The sequence below is a fragment of the Malaclemys terrapin genome, chromosome 11 (genome assembly GCF_027887155.1).
Source record: "Malaclemys terrapin pileata isolate rMalTer1 chromosome 11, rMalTer1.hap1, whole genome shotgun sequence".
Classification (NCBI taxonomy): domain Eukaryota; kingdom Metazoa; phylum Chordata; order Testudines; family Emydidae; genus Malaclemys; species Malaclemys terrapin.
The window spans coordinates 31,767,997-31,788,976 of NC_071515.1; the positions used below are offsets into that span (position 1 = coordinate 31,767,997).

Below are 20,980 nucleotides of genomic sequence, written 5' to 3' on the forward strand. Positions count from 1 at the left end.
CTAGATATACAAATTTGAATCCAGCATAAAGCACAATTGCCCCTTTCTTTGTAGGAATACTGGTTTCACAATATACAGTCCTATACCTACCTACCAAGGGAAACAAGGAAATTGGCTACACAAAGTGCTGTGGGTATTTGACAAGAAAAGTTGAAAAAAAATATATATTTTTTTCAGTTAAGACATCCTTTGGAATTCCCAGTGCTAAGAGTAGGTAAAAAATTTTAAGGACTATTTAAGTTCCTTCCCATTTCCCTCTTCCCCATACCCCACCCAATATTCCTTTTTTTAATACTTCCTCCCCAGTATACATATCAGATGCTACAAGCCTAATCTTCATTTATTCATCTGCCTATTAAAGAGGTTGTATGAGCAAAGAGGCTACCATATCACATAGAAGCCTACAACATATCTCTTAGCAGTGTAGTTATTGAGCTGTCATCCATAACATCAAGTGTTTGAGAATTACTAGAATGTCTATAACAGTAACACAAACTTAATCTTGCCAATAGTGTTACTGCACTGGCCAGGAAATGCACTGAAATTGCTGCCACCAAGGAACTGAGAAATAAAATGGGTAGATAAGAGAGACTTTTGGCTAGATTCCAAATCCAGTACTGATCTCTCTCTCTCTCTCTCACCTGAAGCCTCACATCAAGGAACGGTACAAAAGCTGACAACCATGCTAATGTTCATTGTGAATGGGAGGGAGTCACACTAATATAGAATATTTTAACCACCACATTTAAGTAGGAAAAATTACAGGCCTAAAAGTCATTTATATATATAAAATATGAACAGAAATAGGAAGATCTTTCAACAGACTGATAAATGATTAAGCCACTTTTTTAACCCAACTTAAAACAAATATTTTGAAAGTTATGTACGGTCAGTCATTCAAAATGGGAGCTGCATTCTCAGTGTCCTGAGCTACATCAGACTGCTGGCAGTGCTGCTTATGTGTGGTCATGTCAGGGAGGTGGGGGGACGAAGGGGGAGGGAAGCCTCTGACAATTAAATATTTAGTAAGAAAGTTCAGCTTTCACTGATCAGTGTTTTCCTTTAAATATTTACTTTTAGAAATCAGTTTCACTGGGCCTCTCTCTCTCTCTCAGATGCTATTTTCTGTTGCTAAGGGGAAAAAAATGTCCCCCTCTCCCGCCCCCCCAAAGACAGATCCCAAAAAGGGCAAAAAATGTCTATGGCAGCTAATTTAGCAATGGCATTCCAGATGCAAGAGTTCATTTTAGCAACACCAGAAGTAACCCATTAAAGCTGATGTTACCACTTGGAAGACATTTGTGCAAACTCACCCACAGAACTACGGATCTTAATGTTCCTTGGAAAATAATTCTGAAGTCATTTGATGAGTAAATCAGTACACATTTTATAATTAATGCAACAGTATTGTTACTTGATTTTTAGTTCTGAAGCAAGGGTTTTTTGTAAGCTAAGGAGGTGGGGATAAATATTGGTTTTCCACGAGACTATAAATTAGGAATCATTGGTATGGAGGCAATTTCTTTATTCACAGGACATGTAAGCTTTATGTAAGCTTTACATTTAAAGCATCATATTGACCTATACCGAGGCCTGAAAATGCTGCCTTCTAGAGATCAAAGACAATGCCCATCCCCAAGTTTTCCTTTGGAGATGCAGACAGTACTAATTATGTATTCTGGTTTATAATTGGTATAGTGCCAAACATATGCTAAAAGAACAGGAGTACTTGTGGCACCTTAGAGACTAACACATTTATTAGAGCATAAGCTTTCGTGGACTACAGCCCAGAAGTGGGCTGTAGTCCACGAAAGCTTATGCTCTAATAAATGTGTTAGTCTCTAAGGTGCCACAAGTACTCCTGTTCTTTTTGAGGATACAGACTAACACGGCTGCTACTCTGAAACATATGCTAAGTGCTTTATAGACATATGAAGACAAGATCCCCCCATGAAAAGCTGCTAATCTAGACAATGTACAAATATGGCCAAGGGAAGAATAAGATGCGACAACAGGTGAGTGAACTGTCATATTAATTCTATTATGGTTTTATTGCATGGAAATATGAAAGATAATATGCAATTTAGAATTCTTCTGCATGGAGGTCTAGGGCTTGAAGGCTAACTGTAACTAGCCACTCCTTTAGCTGAAACCCACAAGTTTACTTCTGGATCACCACTTGAGAGAACATATTTACTCACTATATCATACAAAATATATTTTATTTACAATTTGTCACACACTGATGTAAAGAAAAGTCAACATAATGATTTTAAAGTTGACAGTCTTTATTTACAACCTTGTTGGCAAGAGGTGGAGGGAAAGTTTAAAACATTTTAAACAGAGGGCACCATAGCGGACGCTGTATCAATTCACGAATCCACATCTTTAGCATCCAGCTGAAGAAGTAAAGCATATCAATACCTACTGGAGCAGGACCATCTGAATCTGTACCAGCTCCATTTAGAGTACATTGCTCAAATATTTTAGGCAGTTTCTAAATCAACTCAAAATTACTTATTAAAAAATGCAGTTCTGGTGAAAAGAATGTTCACTTTGACTGTATACTGCACCTGGTAGTAATAAATCCACTTAACTTGAGTTATGCTTCCTACTTTTAGTTGAAAATTACACCTCATTTTCTGCGATGACAGCTCTCAATTCAATTATTAACTACTCTGAATAGCTTACGATGAGGTGTAGTCAAGAGTGGAGTAAAGGAAACTGAAGGAAAGTACTTCTGATTTTTGATGTGCCCTCCAGAATCAGTTGGGGAAACCATAAACATTCTGTTTAAGAATTCTAGACGAAAAAATGATGTAGTCAGTTTTCACTTTGTAAGGTAGACTTCAATTTTCTTATTCGATTTGTTTGTTCATTCTTCTAAATCAAGAGTGTTTAATTCTTCTTCTAGTTCATCCAAGTCCTCTCCAGTAAAAAGATTTTCATCAACAGGAACTGCATCTATTACTCCATTTTCCTGTTCTCCTTCTGCCTCGTTTTCTTCTAAATCACTTTGCTCCCCATTCTCTATCCCACCTCCTGAAGCTTCACTTAATTTGTTATCTGAAAATAAAAAATTCTTACAATGTCTATTAATGTTACAAATTCTTAGTCACTGTCTCTCTCTCTCTCACACACACACACACACACTCTCTCTCTCTCTCTCTCTCTCTCTCCCACCACCAACTAGGCTCCATGCTTGAAGAATATACACACCTATGTTTTGATGCAAAAATACTGCCATACGGCCATATTCAACTAAGACTTAAGGCACCTACTAATGCAATTCATCCCACTGAACTCAATATGACTACTTGTGTGCTTGTAGGACTGGGTTTTTAACAGTTACAAGTGAACATAGATGTGCATAAATGCAAAAGATTTTTACAACTCCTGTCCTCACCAACTGGTTCATAATATTAAGTTATTACTAGGGCTGCTGATTAATCGCAGTTAACTCACGTGTTTAACTCGCAGTTTTAAATTGCACTGTTAAACAACAGAATACCAATGGAAATTTATTAAATATTTTGGCTGTTTTTCTATATTTTCATATATAGTGTATTCTATGTTGTAATTGAAATCAGAGCATATATTTTTATTACAAATATTTGCGTTGTAAAAAGTGATAAAAAGAAATAATATTTTTCAGTTCACCTAATACAAGTACTGTAGTGCAATCTCTTTATCATGCAAGTTCAACTTACAAATGTAGAATTATGTACAAAAAAAACCTGTACTCAAAAATAAAACAATGTAAAATTTCAGAGCCTGCAAGTCCACTCAGTCCTACTTCTTGTTCAGTCAATCGCTCAGACAAACAAGTTTGTTTACATTTCCAGGAGATAAATGCTGCCTGCTTCTTGTTTACAATCAGGGCTTTGGAGCGGAGCAGCTCCGGAGCAGCGGAGCTGCAGGTTTTTGCCTGGAGCTGGAGCACAGCTCCAAAGCCCTGTTTACAATGTCACCTGAAAGCGAGAACAGGCATTCTTCATGGCACTGTCGTAGCTGGCGTCGCAAGGTATTTACATGCCAGATGCGCTCAAGTTTCATATATCCCTTCATGCTTCAACCACCGTTCCAGGAGACATGCGTCCATGCTGATGACAGGTTCTGCTCAATAATAATCCAAACCAACGTGGACCGATGCATGTTGATTTTCATTATCTGAATCAGATGCCACCAACAGAAAGTTGATTTTCTTTTTTGGTGGTTCAGATTCTGTAGTTTCCGCTTTGGAATGTTGCTCTTTTAAGACTTCTGAAAACATGCTCCACACCTCATCCCTCTCAGATTTTGGAAGGCACTTCAGATTCTTAAACCTTGGATCAAGTGCTGTAGCTATCTTTAGAAATCTCACATTGGTACCTTCTTTGTGTTTTGTCAAATCTGCAGTGACAGCGTTCTTAAAATGAACAATAACATGTGCTGGGCCATCGTCTGAGACTGCTATATCATGAAATATATGTCAGAATGCAGGTAAAACAGAGCAGGAGACATACAATTGTCCCCCAAGGAGTTCAGTCACAAATTTAATTAATGCATTATTTTTTTAACGAGCATCATCAGCATGGAAGCATGTCCTCTGGAATGGTGGCTGAAGCATGAAGGGGCATATGAATGTTTAGCATATCCGGCACGTAAATACCTTGCAATAAATAAATGGTAGTCTATTATTGTTTAACAGAACGAATAATCACGATTAATTGTTTTAATTGCTTGACAGCCCTAGTTATTACTATTATTCAGTGCTGTATTATAAGTCCAGAAAGGTCCGAATCAGGATCAGGGTTTTATATGGTAGCTGCTGTACAAATATATAGTAAGATGAGTACTTGCCTTAAAAAGTTAGCTAACAAGTTTAAGGTAAACTTACAGATTTTGGAGTCATCATTCATTCACTTATTTACTAAAACAGGAAAGTGTAAAGAAAGGTGTTTCCTTTCCCAGTTTCAAGATGTAATTTTTAAATCACTTAAAAATTACAACAAATACTGTAGTAAAAATGACTGTAAATATTAACTGGAGGTCACAAAGCAAAGGGCATTTCTTCCATTAAAAAAAAAATAATCTGCCTACAGCAATTCCTTTCCCCTATACTAGAAAATATTGTGTTCTGAAAATACAGAATAACGATATGTGAAGCAGCATTAAGATACTATGGCAATAAGCACTATACAAATCTATCAAACATTTCTTCAGAGCCACTCTCTATTTGGGTATTGGAAAGACCTTTAACATTACTTCAATGTACTGTATCTGTTAACTTAGTTGTGCCTAAACAGTGAACTTACCATCTTTTTCCACTGAAGTGTATGTGCTGAATCGCTCAAGACTAGCCACAGTAATACCAGTCTCATCTACATCCTTTGGGACATACAGGTTCAAGTCTACATCATTTATCCTCACAAGATCTTCAACCTGAAAAAAAAAAAAAAAAACGTTTTTTTTTTTTTTTTTTTTTGCATTAATCTTTGTTTTCCTGCAACTGATTTGTTATCAACTTTTCTTACTGCAAGTTTTATTTTGTTTGGTATAAGTAACAGAAAAACTAAAAGGGGCACCTACTATTTAAGTACTAGCCAAGCTTCTCAAATTTAATCATAATTACTTTTTTATGGAAGCCTATCAAAACCAAACAGTTAGTCTCTAAATTTTAAATGGTAACCAGCAATATGAGGTAGTTAAAAAGAGTTAATACTTGCTTCTTTACCTCATCTTCACTTGATCCCTGAATATAATTAGTGTCGTCTGCTTCTTCATCATCGGCGTCAACCAACTCAGGACGGAACTCAAATACTTCACGTCCACTGATCTATCCATGGGGAAGCAAGTAAGACATGTTCAAACAACACTGATTATTATCTGTACTGCAATTTAGAGAATAAAAGAAAATACACACGGCTTAATTTCAGGCCAGCTACCTCATTATAAAGTGTATTTCACTCTTTCCTCTTACAAGTAGTAGTATTTGAGTGGAGAACATACCACCAGTGCTTTGCCAGCTTTAAAATCTGCTTTCCTCCGTTCCATATCTTGTTCAGCCTTGTCAATCTTTTCTTGTCTTTTTCTTTTCTTCCATGCAAGAAAAGACTCTAGGGTGATTTTGGTAATGTTTGGTCCTAAGGCAGCACGCTGTACAATAAAGATATTAGCTTTAATCAATCTTTGTGAACACAATGATCTACAATACAATAGGTCAAGTTTTTCTTCACAAATTAAGAAACTGACTCTTAAAATCATTCCCTCTTAAGATTTTTCTGTACATTAGAGATACTTAATGAGATTTTTCTTTTGACTTACTTACTAATAATAAACATGCATTCATGCACTCAAATTTGAGATTGCTTGACTCAAAGAAAAGTTTAAATAGGCTACATCCAAATCTATTCTACTACTATAGGTAACCCAGCAATATTTAAGAAATGATGGTTATTTGCATCCTTAAAATATAAATGGTATGAACTAAAGCTGTCAATTTCAACGGCAACACTTGTCTTGGCTTTTGAAGAGATGTTATTAATAAAATTCCCAGATTCCTTTTAAACAATAAGCAGAAACGCCACTAGATTTTTCTTCGGGTTTCAATCTTTTCTATTTCCTGATTAACATAAAAAAACCCACACACAGAAACCCAGTCTTCAATAGTGCCTACTGTTCTCAAATGCTGCATTTCTGTACTACAAGTCAAAATTCTGACCTAAAACATTGCTGCCCTCTAGAGGTAAATATTCAGTTAAACTTTACTTTGCAATCTTACCTGGTGAATAAACTGGAAAATTAACAATTTCAAAAGAAAGACTTGATTATTTTCAAAGACTCACTAAGTATATTTCACTCTAACACCCCAATGGAGACAAACATCAGTGAGTACCATTCTACTATGTTGCTAGAAGAGTATTTTGAACATGTACCTCTTTTCAGAGTACTTTGTTAAAAAATAATTAAACCATGTAATATTCAGGCTTGAATGACTGAGTTAGCTATTACCTTACCTCTCTTTCTATTAGATCTTCTAAAGAAACTTCATCTTCCTTTTCCTCCTTCTTTTTGTCTTTTTTTAGTACAAAGCCAGGAGGGAGAGCATGGCGGTACATACAGTTGTCTCCTCCACCAGGACAAACCCAAAACCAGCCATATTTGTTGTTTTCGATAGCATCAAGAAAATACTTGCAGACCTGCATTAAAAAACAGTGGTTATTACCCCTGAATCCTACCTTCTCCTCCCCAGCTACATAAACTCACTTTACCAGTGTGTCACATTAACTCAGGAACAGTATTACAACAATGGCCAGTAATTCACAGCTTGTCATATTACATTTCTGAGCTATCATTCAAACAGAAGTCCCAAGAAGAAATATTTTTGAATGTATTTTGATTAAAGAACAATGGACAAAAGAGTACAACTGATTAACTTATTTAAATAAAAAAATACATTTAAAGTTTTCAGCAGCTTTTTCTGTTAAGGTTTTCTAAATTTGAGCCATCTGTTTCCCCAAAGGAATGGTGATTGATTGTCTAGTGGTATAAATCCAGAGTCTCTGTGTAAAGCGAGTTGGTCAGGTCTATGTCCTTCTTCATTGAGAGGTATCCAAATTTAAAAAGAGGCTATGGTTTTGTATGCTTTTGACAGTCTCAAACTGATACATCAAGAATGTAATGAGAATGGAGACTGTACTCTACTACCCTTTCAACCTTGGAAGTTCTCCTTTCCAGGTCAAGTTTTTAAGCACACTGAAGGGACAGCATGCATTCTTGCTGCAGTCCTACACCCATCTGTAGATAGAACACTTCAGTTGCCAGAGCTGTGAATGTGGCAACTTTAACAAGCAATTTATTAATTTTACTATAGATCCCAAGCTGTTCTTTCACATTTCACTTCCAACTGTGTCATGAGTAATATTTAGTTATTGTGAAATAACAGAGCATGAACACAACCACCATTTTCTTGTATTTTTAGTTTGTATGGATAAAAATGTGGAATTAAAAGAGTGAAAAACCCAAAGGTATAAAATATTAAAGATTTAAACTGATGCTAGTTAAGATACAAATTAAGGTCCCAATTTAAAATATCCCATAGTTTTGGAGCCCTAAGGACTAGAAAATACCTTCTAATTTGTGTTTTTTTTTTAGACTTAGCATTACAGAAAAGATTAAACTGTATGCACTGATAGGGCACTCATGGTTAGAATATTTCTTTGTTCCCATCTATAAATCTATTAGCATCTTAGGTTCACAATCAAAAAAGTAAGATGTGCAAGAGAATCAATCACACAAGTAATCCTATTGGCATATGTAACTATGAACACTTGAATCTTGAAAATGGGTAGTCAAATTACTTCCAATAATGTACCAGGATTACTCTTCATACTGTTTATGAAATCATTTTTATCTTAGAAAAAGATACTTCTCATACCCAAATATGCACATAAACTATATATTTATAACTATAAAAGAGCCTTGCTTATTTCAGAAATATGGCAAGATGATAGACTAATACAAGTCAACCTTTATCCTCAAAATGTCTTTATAATAGTCAAATAAAGATTTCAAGATATTCTAGTAGAAAAATCCAATACCTTTCCAAATTTAATTCTCTCTAATGATAGCTAATAACTACTGCTACTCAATTAAAGAAAAGGACATACTATTTGAGTTTTGGGTTTTTTCTTTTCCGCCTCACCATGCTTCTTGTTCACCACCTCTTCCAGCTTTTTCTCATCCCAATTATCCATTGTATCTAGATATAAATAGTAAAAAAGTTGGTTTCACTTACATCTCGAATTATAACTAAAATGCCAAACCTCATAATCAAACTGCTTTGGATTCTGCAGTTTAACTGCAGTAAAGTAAAAGCAATACTGTCAAGTTTAGGTTCTTAATTATGATTTAATAAAAAGGATTTTCAAAGCCTCACGTGCTTTTATTTAAATCCAAAATTCTTTGAGAGCATTTTAAAGAATTTACACCTCTTCCGCCACATAAACTCATGTCAACTCCCCCCCCGCAACTTCCCCCCCCATAGAATCTGAGATTCCATGTCTGCGTTGAGTGGATTGCGGGGAAAAAGAAGGAAACAAGGAACAGTAGGTGGGATGGTGCCCAGGAAGGAGGTGGGGGGAAAATAGTTCAAATAAACACATGAGCAGGAGAAGAGAGGCTGACAGATATAAATCAAGGCAGGAAGTTCTTTATCATCTTTGGTGATACACAAGAAGCAGCCATTAAAGAAAAGAAGCTGTGAAAGGTTGGAACGCTAACAAGAACAATGAAATCATACATGTGGTCCTGGTGCACCACTTCAGTGTGTCAAAAGGTTAAAATATTACCAAGCAGGAATGGCATACAACATTGTGTTAGTGCATGACAACCACAAAAGAAAATTGACCTGTCTTAGTGTAGCTCTCTAACCCATGCTGAGCAAAAGTGCAAAGCCAAACAGCATTCTATTTTCAACTGATCGGTGCTGATGGAAAACGAAGCCACAGACAGAAGCTTCCCAAGCAACCTGAATTTAAAATACTGTTCATACACATTATGCTACTACTAATAGCATATGAGTAAAAACCATAAGTTGCAGTTCATTTGCTTTTTCTAAAGCCTGGCTATCTTTAGAAGCAATTGGAAACTAAAAGGAGCCAATTCTATATGACTTGCCACCTCTACATTGTAAATACTCCACACCACCAGATTTTACGGACTGCTGCCCTGTAGCACATTGTCTTTATTATACTAATCCATCAAAATAGGGACTAGAAAAAATTCTCTTGCAGATATGAAGTTGAGTGATTTTTCTTTTTTAAGTCAGCTCAATATTATTTGTATTACCAACCACCTAGAAGTCCCAGCCATAGGCCACAACCTGATTGTGCTAGGCATTGTATAAACAGAACAAGAAGACTATTCCTGCTCCAAAGAGCTTATGAACTTATTATTAGAACTTTGGCACCAGAAAAATATGTTGGCAGTTATTTTCCAGAAAGAATATAACTATACCTTTTTCAAGATCTTCATCTCTTGCATCAATGTAAACACTTCGTTTTTCACACTTTCTCTCCAAAGACAAATCATGAGAGAACTTGCACTTATCTCCTTTAGTGCACTGTCCTTGCTTGAAGAAAGCACAAACTACTGATTTGGGATCTGCACCTGTGTCATATGAAATTTAGTATTTTAGTACTGTTTCCAGGCAAAACATTTTAAGTCGCATTTAAAATTATTTGCCAATTTTTTTCAAAAAGCATTAACGCCACATTTCAGTTTTTAAACACCAAACAGTAGAGCATGGAAATTCAAAGTTAATTTAAAAAAAACTAGAAGTTATTCACAGTACAATCACCATCACTAACTTCTCTCAATCTACCTCAATACCACTACCAAGCTGCTGTCTTTCATGTACTGCATGCTTCATACCTACTTTGTTGTTAGGTTTGTTTTAAATGTCCAAATTGAAAGGCATTTTGATATTTAAGAAAAACTGGCATCAATGTGTGGCTTAAGTAATGCATGTGACCTACTCTTAGCTTACTACAATAGGTACTAATTCAAGAATCAAATTCACTTTAAAACTATCAACTGGGTTAATCAAGTTTCTTGTACTTAATTCCTATATTGATTCATAAGGCATGATATTTTCAGTGGCAGCCATCTAGCACCAGTGCAACATAGTTAATGGAACCCGATATAACATGAATTCGGATATAACACGGTAAAGCAGTGCTCCGGGGGGGATGGTGGGGGGGGGGGGGGGTGGAGGGCTGCGCACTCCTGTGGATCAAAGCAAGTTTGATATAATGCAGTTTCACCTATAATGCGGTAAGATTTTTTGGCTCCCAAGGACAGCGTTATATTGAGGTAGAGGTGTATTTTCACAGGCACTGAACCACTGCTATGGGACGTATTACTATAGCAATGAAACTACTAGGATTTAATCTTAATGAGGCAGTGATGTTTATGGTTAGGGTGGGTGTCAGGCAAAAAAAAAAAAAAAAAGTTTGATTTGGCCAATGATCTGATCTGACACCTAAGGGCTAGTCTACCCTATACAGGTTCTGCTGATAGTTACATTGGCACATTACATTATAACTCTACTGGCAGATTCCCCTAGTCCAGGTGCAGTATATGCCAACAGAAGAAGTTCTTCCTGATGGTATATTACCAGCAGCTCCCCAAACAAAGTTAGCTATGCAAGCAGAAGCACTTGTTGGCATAGCTGCATGTACACTGGGGTTATGGCTGGCACAGCTAGGTCAGCTAAGGGGTGTGATTTTTCTCACACCCCTGACCGACGCAGCTACACTGAGAAAACTTTGTAGTATAGATCTAGCCTAAGACACAACAACCATGACTGTTTCCCCACTCTGTAAAATGGGAATAATGGTAATTTAAAGTGTTCCTTACTTACATAAATAAAATAATCAAACTGTTATACTTTTACAAAGAAAGAGACACCACTGAACACTAAGGGGGGAGGACACAGAGAACGAAAACTATATGCAAGGCCACAACTGGCATAGAGCCTGTAGAACCAGTTCACTGCAGCCTCTGGCACAGGGACAGTTTCAGGGAAGGACAGTGCTAGAGTGAGTGCACTACACTCTAGCAATCTCCAGGGCAGAGAATTGGGGAACTGCAACTGGCTCTAACAGCCCTCCACCCCTGACTCTACTGTACCCAGTAAAAACTGGATGCAGCACAGAATCAGACTGCCAATGTTAATGAAGAAATCTCCATTGAAATCAGTACAGATTTCTGTACTCGGATCAATGACATTATGACCTCACAATGGTTTGCATTAAGAGGTCACATAATATTCATTAACCCTTCATATCCATTTTAGTTTTATTTGTTAAAAGAATGGAATTATTAAAATAAAAAAGTTAGAATTGCTTGCTTATAGATAGGAAAACTGACATTTTAAATACTTTTTGAATGTGAACTTCATAAAATACCAATAGAATTATCTACAAACTAAAATATTACATTACTCTTAGTTTACCTTTACTAATTTTCTGGGCAGCAACTACTGGTTTGAAGAGTTCATTTAGTTCCTGTAATTCTTTCTTCTTATCATCTTTCTTTAATTTCTTGTCACCTTCAGCTTGAGCAGCCTATAATAATCCCAGATTTGAAGTAAAGGATATTGAGAACCATGAAGTTACTCACAACCTGTACACTACAACTTCAAAGATAAGATAGCATGCAATATTAATTATATGTCATAGAACGACAGTCACTGAGCTGTGGCGCAAACGTAGTATCTGTTCTTTTCCTAATATTTCCTTGTATTAATGGCCAGGGTGCACTATCTAGCAAATGTCAGGAAGAGCTAAAATACATTTCAAACCGAAGAGAGGAAACACTTTACTAGGGCTAAAATATACCAATATGATTGAAGGACCCTTTTCTATTTTTGTTCCACATTTATGGAAGAGGAAATCAGGAAATAAGTGTCATTGCTGGCACAGGACAGCCATCTTCCAGCAAGACTCTAGCAAACACAAACTGTCACAGTAGAGGAATAACTGAATTAAAGATCCAGTGCCAACACTCAGCCCAGTTACTCTTGGCCACGATCCACAAAGGTAGAGACTCTACTATTAAAACCCTAAAATTTATGTTTTGTTCTTTCCTTTTATGTGCATCAGCAGCAGCTAGCCACGAAGTCTGGCTTTGAAAGTCATCTTATTCATTACATCACCTAGCCAATTTTTTATTTTATTGTGTGCAGTTCTTCAGCATTACAGTGTTCTGTTAATAACTGATGGTGTATATAGCAGGAAAACTTAGTTTCATTTGAATTGTGCGCGAGGAAGAGACAATGAATAAAGTAGAAAGGGAAAACTATTTCTATGACAACAAGGGAGACATTGTGAATCTGCCTCCCCCTTCTAGTAGTTTAAAAATCCATTCCCCTCATCATAAGTTACTGTTACTTAAGCTGGTAGGAAAAAAGACCTATACCCCAATACCTGGACCTGTGCAGAAGAACGAAGACATGGGAAAATAGCATGTACAATTAATTAGTTTTAGTATGCCTGACTCTCCTCCCAAAGTTGTTAATGAGACTTTATACCTAACTATTTAAGGATATAATTATGCTCCCATTATTATTAGCAGTAGTAAATATTTATATGATGATCGTGTATAATGGCCCAGTCAGAATTGAAGTCAATGGTAAACATTCATTTGAAAGAGTCATTCTCTTTTTTTCAATATATTGCCATTCAGGCTCTGCAGCCTGGATGCTACCAGTATAATACTACTTCCAGGCAGGGGCATAATTTGATGCAATGCAGAATTAAAAGCAGGCTCCCCTCTTCCCTAAATGATGCATGAGATATCTAACTTTCAAAATAGTTATGAAGGTAAATTGATCCTGGGCTAACAGTCAACCTAAAAAAGATGCCAAATTATCTTTACAATTTTGATTTCTAATGACATTCAATCTAGAAAAGCCTATTTCAATCCTACTTTGCATCTGATGGATGAAATGGCACCTCCACACTTGTCAACTACAATAAAAACCAGTATGTTTAATGATTTACTCTTTGAAATTACACACTTATTAGAGTACCTTTGTTACACCTCTAGGATTAGAGATGAAGTTGTTTCTTAGCTTGACAGCACTTCCATTTGTACCTCAAGACATGCCTGTCCTTGACTCTTGAGGGTTATTCACAGAGGTATGGCCTTGGGAGGTACAGTACTGTATTAGGATTAGATGTTGAAAGTTCTCTTTCCAGACTTCTAGGTTTCCTGGCTGTTTGGGGAGAAAAGTTTCAACATCTAATCCTAATACAATGATGTACCTCGCAAGTCCGTAAGACATACAAGGATATACCTTGCCCAGTTTCCATTTTTTGTTGAGAGAATTCTTCTCTACTGCGCACAGCTTTGTGAAAAAGCAGCAACTGAGTGAAATCAACATGAGTCTGGTCAGTTTTACAATTGCTATTCAGCCCTGGGCAGCTGTGAAACTGACATGAACCAAAAAAGAATTTCACAGGGCTCTAAAGATGATCCTAGCTAGCGACCTGTGCCTCATGCTGCAGAGGAAGACAAAAAACCCAAGGTGTCACAATCTGACCTGGGAAAAATTCCCACGTAAGGCAATCAGCTAGACCCTGATCCTGTGAGTAAGACCCACCCAGACACCTGAGAAAAGAATTCTTGGTACTATCACATAGCACTGTACCTTCCCATGCTATGTCCCATCTCTGGCAGTGGCCTAAAACCACAGAAATGTCTGCCTGGAAGGAACCTCGAGAGGTCAGGACCATTCCCCTGAGCCAGGACCATACCTAGCAGGTGTTTGTCCAACCTGTTCTTAAAAACCTCCAATTACCTCCCTTGGAAGCCTATTCCAGTGCTTAACGATCCTTACAGTTAGAAAGTTTTTCTTAATATGTAACCTAAATCTCTCCTGCTGGAGATTAAGCCCATTATTTCTTGTCCTACCTTCAGTGGACACTGAGAACAATTGATCAATATCCTCTTTATAACAACCCGTAACTTACTTGAAGCCTTATCACGTCTTTTTTTCTCAAGACTAAATATACCCAGGTTTTTTTTTTTTTTAAACTTTTCCTCATAGGTCAGTTTTTTTAAACTTTTTATCATTTTTGTTGCTCTCCTCTGAACTCTCCAGTTGGTCTACATTTCTCAAAGTCTGACTCTCCCAACTGGACACAAAAGCTTCAGGTGGGGGAGTCACTCATCTGTAGTGAGTAGAGCGGGACAATTACATTCTGTGCCTTACTTAAAACACCCCTATTATTACATCCAGAATGATGTTAGCCATCTTCACAATTGTACCACATTGTTGCCTCATATTCAATTTGTGATCCACTATTACTGCCACACATTTGCTACTTAACCTTCACTGCCTAGCCAGTATTACTGCCTAGCCACCTCTGATGCTTCAGCCCTTAGAATGGAACGGAGGGAAAAGAGTGCCTTTCTGACCCCTACAGGTAAAAAAGGGCCACTTAGTTTCACTTTTGTTTATAATTAGGTGGTAGTTATTTAGCTTCAGGTTTTCACACACTAGCACAATAATATAATGTTTGGATTAAAAGCATTCCATAGGAATGTTTGCTAATCCTGTTACCACTGGAAAGCTTTTTAAATATGGAAACATCTTCACTAGTTGAAAGGTTTTATAAAAAATGTATATTAAAATTTTTTCTATATTTGGAACTATGTTATCCTTCAACTAGATCAGGGGTCGACAACCTTTCAGAAGTGGTGTGCCGAGTTTTCATTTATTCACTCTAATTTAAGGTTTCGCGTGCCGGTAATACATTTTAACGTTTTTAGAAGGTCTCTCTCTATGTCTATATTATATAACTAAACTATTGTTATATGTAAAGTAAACAAGGTTTTTAAAATGTTTAAGAAGCTTCATTTAAAATTAAATTAAAATGCAGATCTTATCAGTTTAGTGCAGTGGTTCTTAACCTCGGGTGCATGCACCCCCTGGGGGGTGCGAGATGCCCTTTCTGGGGGTACGAGACATGCGAGATTTTTTTATAAGGTAAATCATCGAAAACACAAATTAAGCACAGGCACATAAGTACAACTACTTTGTTTCATAAAACCTATGTATTTATTAACATTATACATGTTTTAATGATTACTGTAATATACAAACAACGTTTTTAAGTATTCAAGTTTTTAAGCTAATTGTAGTGTAATTTTTGATAAGGGTTGCAGAGTGCTGGGACCAGGCCAGGAGCAGAGCCCTGGGCTGGCTGCCAGTACCCCAGGTCGGCAGGAAGGCTGAGCAGGGCCGGAGGCCCGTACCCCGGCTGATAGGGGGCCGGGCGGCTGGAACCCCAGACCAGCAGCAAGGTGAGCGGGGCCAGCGGCCAGTATCGCAGGCTGGCAGCAGGCTGGCAAGGGACCGGCGGCTGGAACCCCAGACTGGAAGTGGGCTGAGCCACTCAGCCGCTGCCGGCCGGGGGTCTGTAAAAATCGTCTCACGTGCCGCTTTTGACATGTGTGCTGCAGACTGTCGACTCCTGAACTAGATAAACATTAACTTAACAATAATGATGAAGAGATTTAGTGTCTGACAATTAAATGGCTATTATTTTTAAAACAAATCTAAACCAACTGAATAAATTAAAATTGTGCTAGCAAAAATACATTAGGTAAATAATAAATCTTACCTCAACAACATCTCGGTACAAGTCTATATGAGACATTATGATTGATAAGAGATAATTACAGATTAAGTGCTTACCTGTCTTGGATTTTGTTGACCAAATTTAACTTGATGAGTCACAGCCTTGATAAACTTCTGCTGTTTTGCTCCTTTCTTATTCTTTAGACCAAATGTTTTGTCCTAAATTAGAAGAGATTTGTATAAGTGATGCTTCAGCTACTGGACAGTTTTATGAAAAGTTCAATTTAAGTTACAACAAAAATTTACTGTTCCTTTCACCTTATCAATACCATTCCCACCCTTGATTTCCCCAAAGCTACTTTGATCTGAGGAACAGAATGGGCAATATTTAGTCTTGAATTGGGCAAAGATTGAAGGTCTCATATCAAATTAAACACTAGCTCTTAAATTAAAATAGATTTTTTTTCAGTTTAAACAAGCCATGTTATTCTCAAAGGTAACATACAGCATTCAGAAATTACAGTTAATTCTTTGTTAGTCAAGAAAGAGCAAGAAGAGTATTTAAAGATTTAATTAAAACAAATTAAAAAACCCTATGGTTGTAACTTCCAGTTCAATAAGTGTTATTTAGTTTTTGAATGATGTAATCTGGTCTATATTTAAATATAGAAGGCCTGCATGCAGACAGCATTAAAAGAATTAAAAAAAAAATACGATAAAATAAAGATACCTCAACAAGGATTTGGTAAATTAAATAATCTCTCTCGATAATGTATCTCAATCCCAACAGGCAATTATGAATGACTGAACCAATAACATGATGTAGCAATAGTAAAATGAACAGAATAAAATCTTACATTCCATCTGTCAGGCTCAGTTTACCATGTGAGTTGCATATCATTTTGAGACTCAGCTCCAAAACAACTCATAATACTTTATTTTCCCTTTGGAGATTTCTGTAGTAACTAGAGTCAACTTTACAAATCTGTAAAACCTATAGGGCTTTTTATTTAAAAAGAGGTTACCTTGCATTACACACACCTTTAACTTTGACTTGTGGAACAATATTATTCCCAAGTTCAATGTGTAACACAAAATAAAGAAAGATGTTGTCTATTCCAGTGGTTCTCAATCCACGGGCCACTTGCAGCCCAATCAGCACACAGCTGCGTCCCATGTGACATCCTCAGGGCCATACATGTGTTATATATATATATATATATATATAGTGTGGAGGCGGCCCACATAACACAGAGAGCTGCATATATGGCCCACAATGTTCACAAGATTGAGGAACACTGATCTATTCTATTGAGAATGATAGAACAGAAAATAGACTAGAGGGGTACTTAAAACACAATACTTTCTGGGAACACCAGTTTCAAGTTCTGGGCAGCAGAAAAAGGCTTCTCAGTTAAATGCACTAAGCTATGGAAAAGATAGAAACTACATATATGACCTTAAAATGGACTTGGAGGTTCTGCTTATTTTTTTTTTTTTTTTTTTTGGTGAATGCCATTCCATGGCATTTTTGTAAGCACAACAGTTGCCCTAGGGTGTCCAGCCAAAAGCATTTCCCCCTTACTGCTGTTTTCTGTTATGGCAAGGTGTGCTTGTCACTTGCCTCCCCCTGAGGTGCTGAACCAAAGGGTCCTCCAAATTAAGTCATAATGTCTTCAATTTATCTGAATATTTGTGTCCCAAAATTTTGTAAAACAGTAAAATATCCATATAATCCTTTCTTGTCCTGCATTCTTTTAACAGTTTTCTTTACCACTGCTGTAGTTCCTCTCCTCACCCATCTTCCCTATGTGACCAATGTGAGATACCATTAAAGTAGTATTTCACAAAGTTTCATACTGTTGAAGAAAAGGCACCTGCTTTCTGTGTGTTCAATCCAAAAAGTTACTGAGTATCCCCCCATTCCATGGCAAAAAGTGTCTGCTCACGCTCCTCTGCAGCAATTTGTCTCCCTACATTTCCAGTTTGTTTATGGAAGGCAGATCTTCTATCTCAGTTCCATTCAAATTTTATATAAAACCTGACAACACCCTTTACACTCCTATCTGCGGCAATGTATTTTTCTGTGACTGCAACCTCTATTTAAAGCCTATCTTTGCCTTTGATTTAATTCTATTTATTAGAAGCAGAAAAATATTTTATTGCTAGTCACTGGAATAAAAAAAAGTCACCCAATGATAACATCTTGGTTAACACAATTTGGGAAATGTTAATAGAGGAAAAACACGTAGCAAAATAACAAAAAAATAAATACAACAAAGAGTCTGGTGGCACCTTAAAGACTAACAGATTTATTTGGGCATAAGCTTTCGTGAGTAAAAACCTCACTTCTTCGGATGCATAGAGTGAAAGCTGTCTTTAAGGTGCCACCAGACTCTTTGTTGTTTTTGTAGATACAGACTAACACGGCTACCCCCTGATACTTGAAAAAAATAAATAAATTTGAAACTGGTTACTTTTTATTGAAAACACTAAAAAATAGTTCCAGCACTCAAGCTCACAAAGTTTTACATACTAATTAACCATCAATAATAATAATGGATTAGTGATTTTTCAGTGTATATTTTTAATAATTTGTTGCTTTGCAATGACTGTATAGCTTTTAAATACAACAAATATAAGGCCTGGTCTACACTAGAAAGTTAGGTTGACGTAAAGCAGCTTATGTTGACCTAACTCTGTAAGCATCTGCACTAAAATGTCACTCCCACCGATGTAAGTCACCCACTACGTCAACTTAGGCCATGTCTACACTAGCACTTATGGGGCAAAACTTTTGTCACTCAGGGTGTAAAAAAAACAAACACAGCCCTGAGCATTGTGTGCACAGTGCTACGTCAGCAGGAGATGCTCTCCCACCAACATAAAACCAGCTCAACGAACAATGGTAGCTATTATGTTCTCTCCTGTTGGCATAACGCGACTACCCAAGCACTCTTGCAGTGGTACAGCTGTGTAGACACTGCATTACTTACATCGTCTATTGGCTGTCAGCCCCACATGGGCCTGACAGCTGGGGCTTCCCAGTGGTGGGCTCCAACTGTCAGTGCCCTCAACGCCCCAGAGAATTAAGTCGGTGGAAGTGCTCCTGGTATGGAGTATAGATGTTGACTTAACTTACGTCGATTTAATTTTGTAGTGTAGACATGCCCTATGTTATGAAAAAAGAAGACTGATTCACATGTGGCATTACTGCCTCATTTTATATAATGAATGTCCCTTAAATACACCATTACTTTACATGCACTATCATGTTTGTGATCTCATTTGAAATGTCAAAGATAACTTATCTGTTTTTTTCAACTACAAAATAAGAGTCTTTGTGGACTAGAACTCCCCTATAACTGAGTTCAGCCAAAACATTACTAATTCAGCAACCAACACTCCAAGATAATTATTAAAATCTAAAGCAGTTTAAGGAGTTCAATAAAAAAGAACAATTATTTGAGGGTAGTTTGTAGCATTATATTTAAAAGGAAATTGTTAAGATATCTAGGTCCTAAATCTAACGTACCTGACTGATCTCAGTCAGTTTGCTTAGATATTTAATTTTCTATTTACACTCTTTCCTCCCCCCCAAAAAAGTCATATTTTCAGCATTTCAGAAGATATTCACTCACAAGGAATCCCAATGACAAATAAGCCTGTATAATGTTACAGGTTTTATTAAATAAAATTATAAACACTGACATTTCTTAACAGTCAAGAATAGTTTTATGAATGACAAACATTGTTAGAGGACCAACAGAGCACAAAATGTTACTACCTGATAATCTTTAATTTATTCAGCCTAGATTTGCTAAACAAGTATTTACCCATGCCATCAGCTGACATTATGCCCTGACACAAGAGACCATAGGCCAAGTTTTGCACTGAGATACACATACAGAGTGATTTGATTTGACTGGCATTGCAGACATACATCTGAAAGAGCTGAGCCCTGAAAGCTTTCCAACACCTGTGCTCTAATGTGTCAGAATAAAAACGTTGACCAACACATCTTCAGGCTGAAAATAACCAACCCTGGTCTATTTACGGGATCCAATGAAAAGATCAGTTAAAGGGCCACGGAGAAGCCAGCAATGGGTTAACAGATGCGGCTGGTGCCTGGGGAGAGGAAGGGCGGCGGAGTCCTTTCAGAGGCGCCTCCGTACCCGGTGGCAGTTTCTACACTTTTGTTTTTAAGCTTGTTGATTTAAAAACATTTTCATAAAGTTGTATCAACCGAAGTGGCCGCCCGGTAGCCATTTCCCCGGGGGGAGGAGAGGAAAGAGGGAGATCAGCTCCGTTTCTAAGGCAATCTAAGGTTGCTGGTTTAAGGCTCCCCCAGAGGACATGGGATCAAGAAAGGGCCCGAGACGCATCCCGGGAAGGAGAGGGGAGACGGGGGCTGGATCGGGGCCGAGGAGCAGGGACGGGACTACGGGATGCGGTGGGTAGCAGAGACCGGCAGGAAAGGGGCCGGACGGAATACGGAGGCGACGCGGGGACACACCAGAGGCGTGACGTGCGAGAGACGGTTACGGCCTCCCTGAGCTACTCCCCCTCGCCCCATCGCGACTGTGAGGCGGCTCCGAGGGCCTGGCCACCCCGGCTCCTCCCGCCGCCGCCTATTCCCGGCGCCCCCTCCTCACCTCGATGATCTTCTCCTTCTTTTTCTGGTCCGCCTTCTTATTGGGCCCCGCCGCAGGCGGCGGTTTCTTGGGGGGCATCTCGGGGAAGGGGGCGGGCCCCTGTCCGCGCTCGCTCGGGTCCTCTCAGCGCCGCGGCCGGAAAGCGCGCGGGCGACCGAGGGGCCGTAGCTCACAGCCAAGCGATGAAAAA

General features: G+C 37.8%; 1 protein-coding gene across 1 annotated transcript; it reads right to left on the reverse strand.

The window, feature by feature from the left end:
* Positions 1-2,267: 2,267 nt before the first annotated feature.
* On the reverse strand, positions 2,268-20,964 carry ZC3H15 (zinc finger CCCH-type containing 15). Its single transcript, XM_054044199.1, has 10 exons — positions 20,791-20,964; positions 16,253-16,354; positions 12,002-12,113; positions 10,000-10,152; positions 8,652-8,743; positions 6,999-7,181; positions 5,992-6,138; positions 5,717-5,818; positions 5,298-5,424; positions 2,268-3,066 (listed from the first exon to the last, which is right to left on the reverse strand). Exons 1-10 carry the CDS (start codon positions 20,866-20,868, stop codon positions 2,876-2,878), a joined length of 1,287 nt encoding a protein of 428 aa, XP_053900174.1. The 5' UTR covers positions 20,869-20,964; the 3' UTR covers positions 2,268-2,875.
* Positions 20,965-20,980: the final 16 nt, after the last annotated feature.

Excerpts from the sequence above, each read along its gene's own strand:
- ZC3H15 (XM_054044199.1), bottom strand. The coding sequence starts at position 20,868 with ATGCCCCCCAAGAAACCGCCGCCTGCGGCGGGGCCCAATAAGAAGGCG. Across the intron at positions 7,182-8,651 it reads AAAAACCCAAAACTCAAATA|GTCTGCAAGTATTTTCTTGA; the intron begins GTATGTCCTTTT and ends TTTTTAATGCAG. Across the intron at positions 6,139-6,998 it reads AAGATCTAATAGAAAGAGAG|CGTGCTGCCTTAGGACCAAA; the intron begins GTAAGGTAATAG and ends TTTATTGTACAG.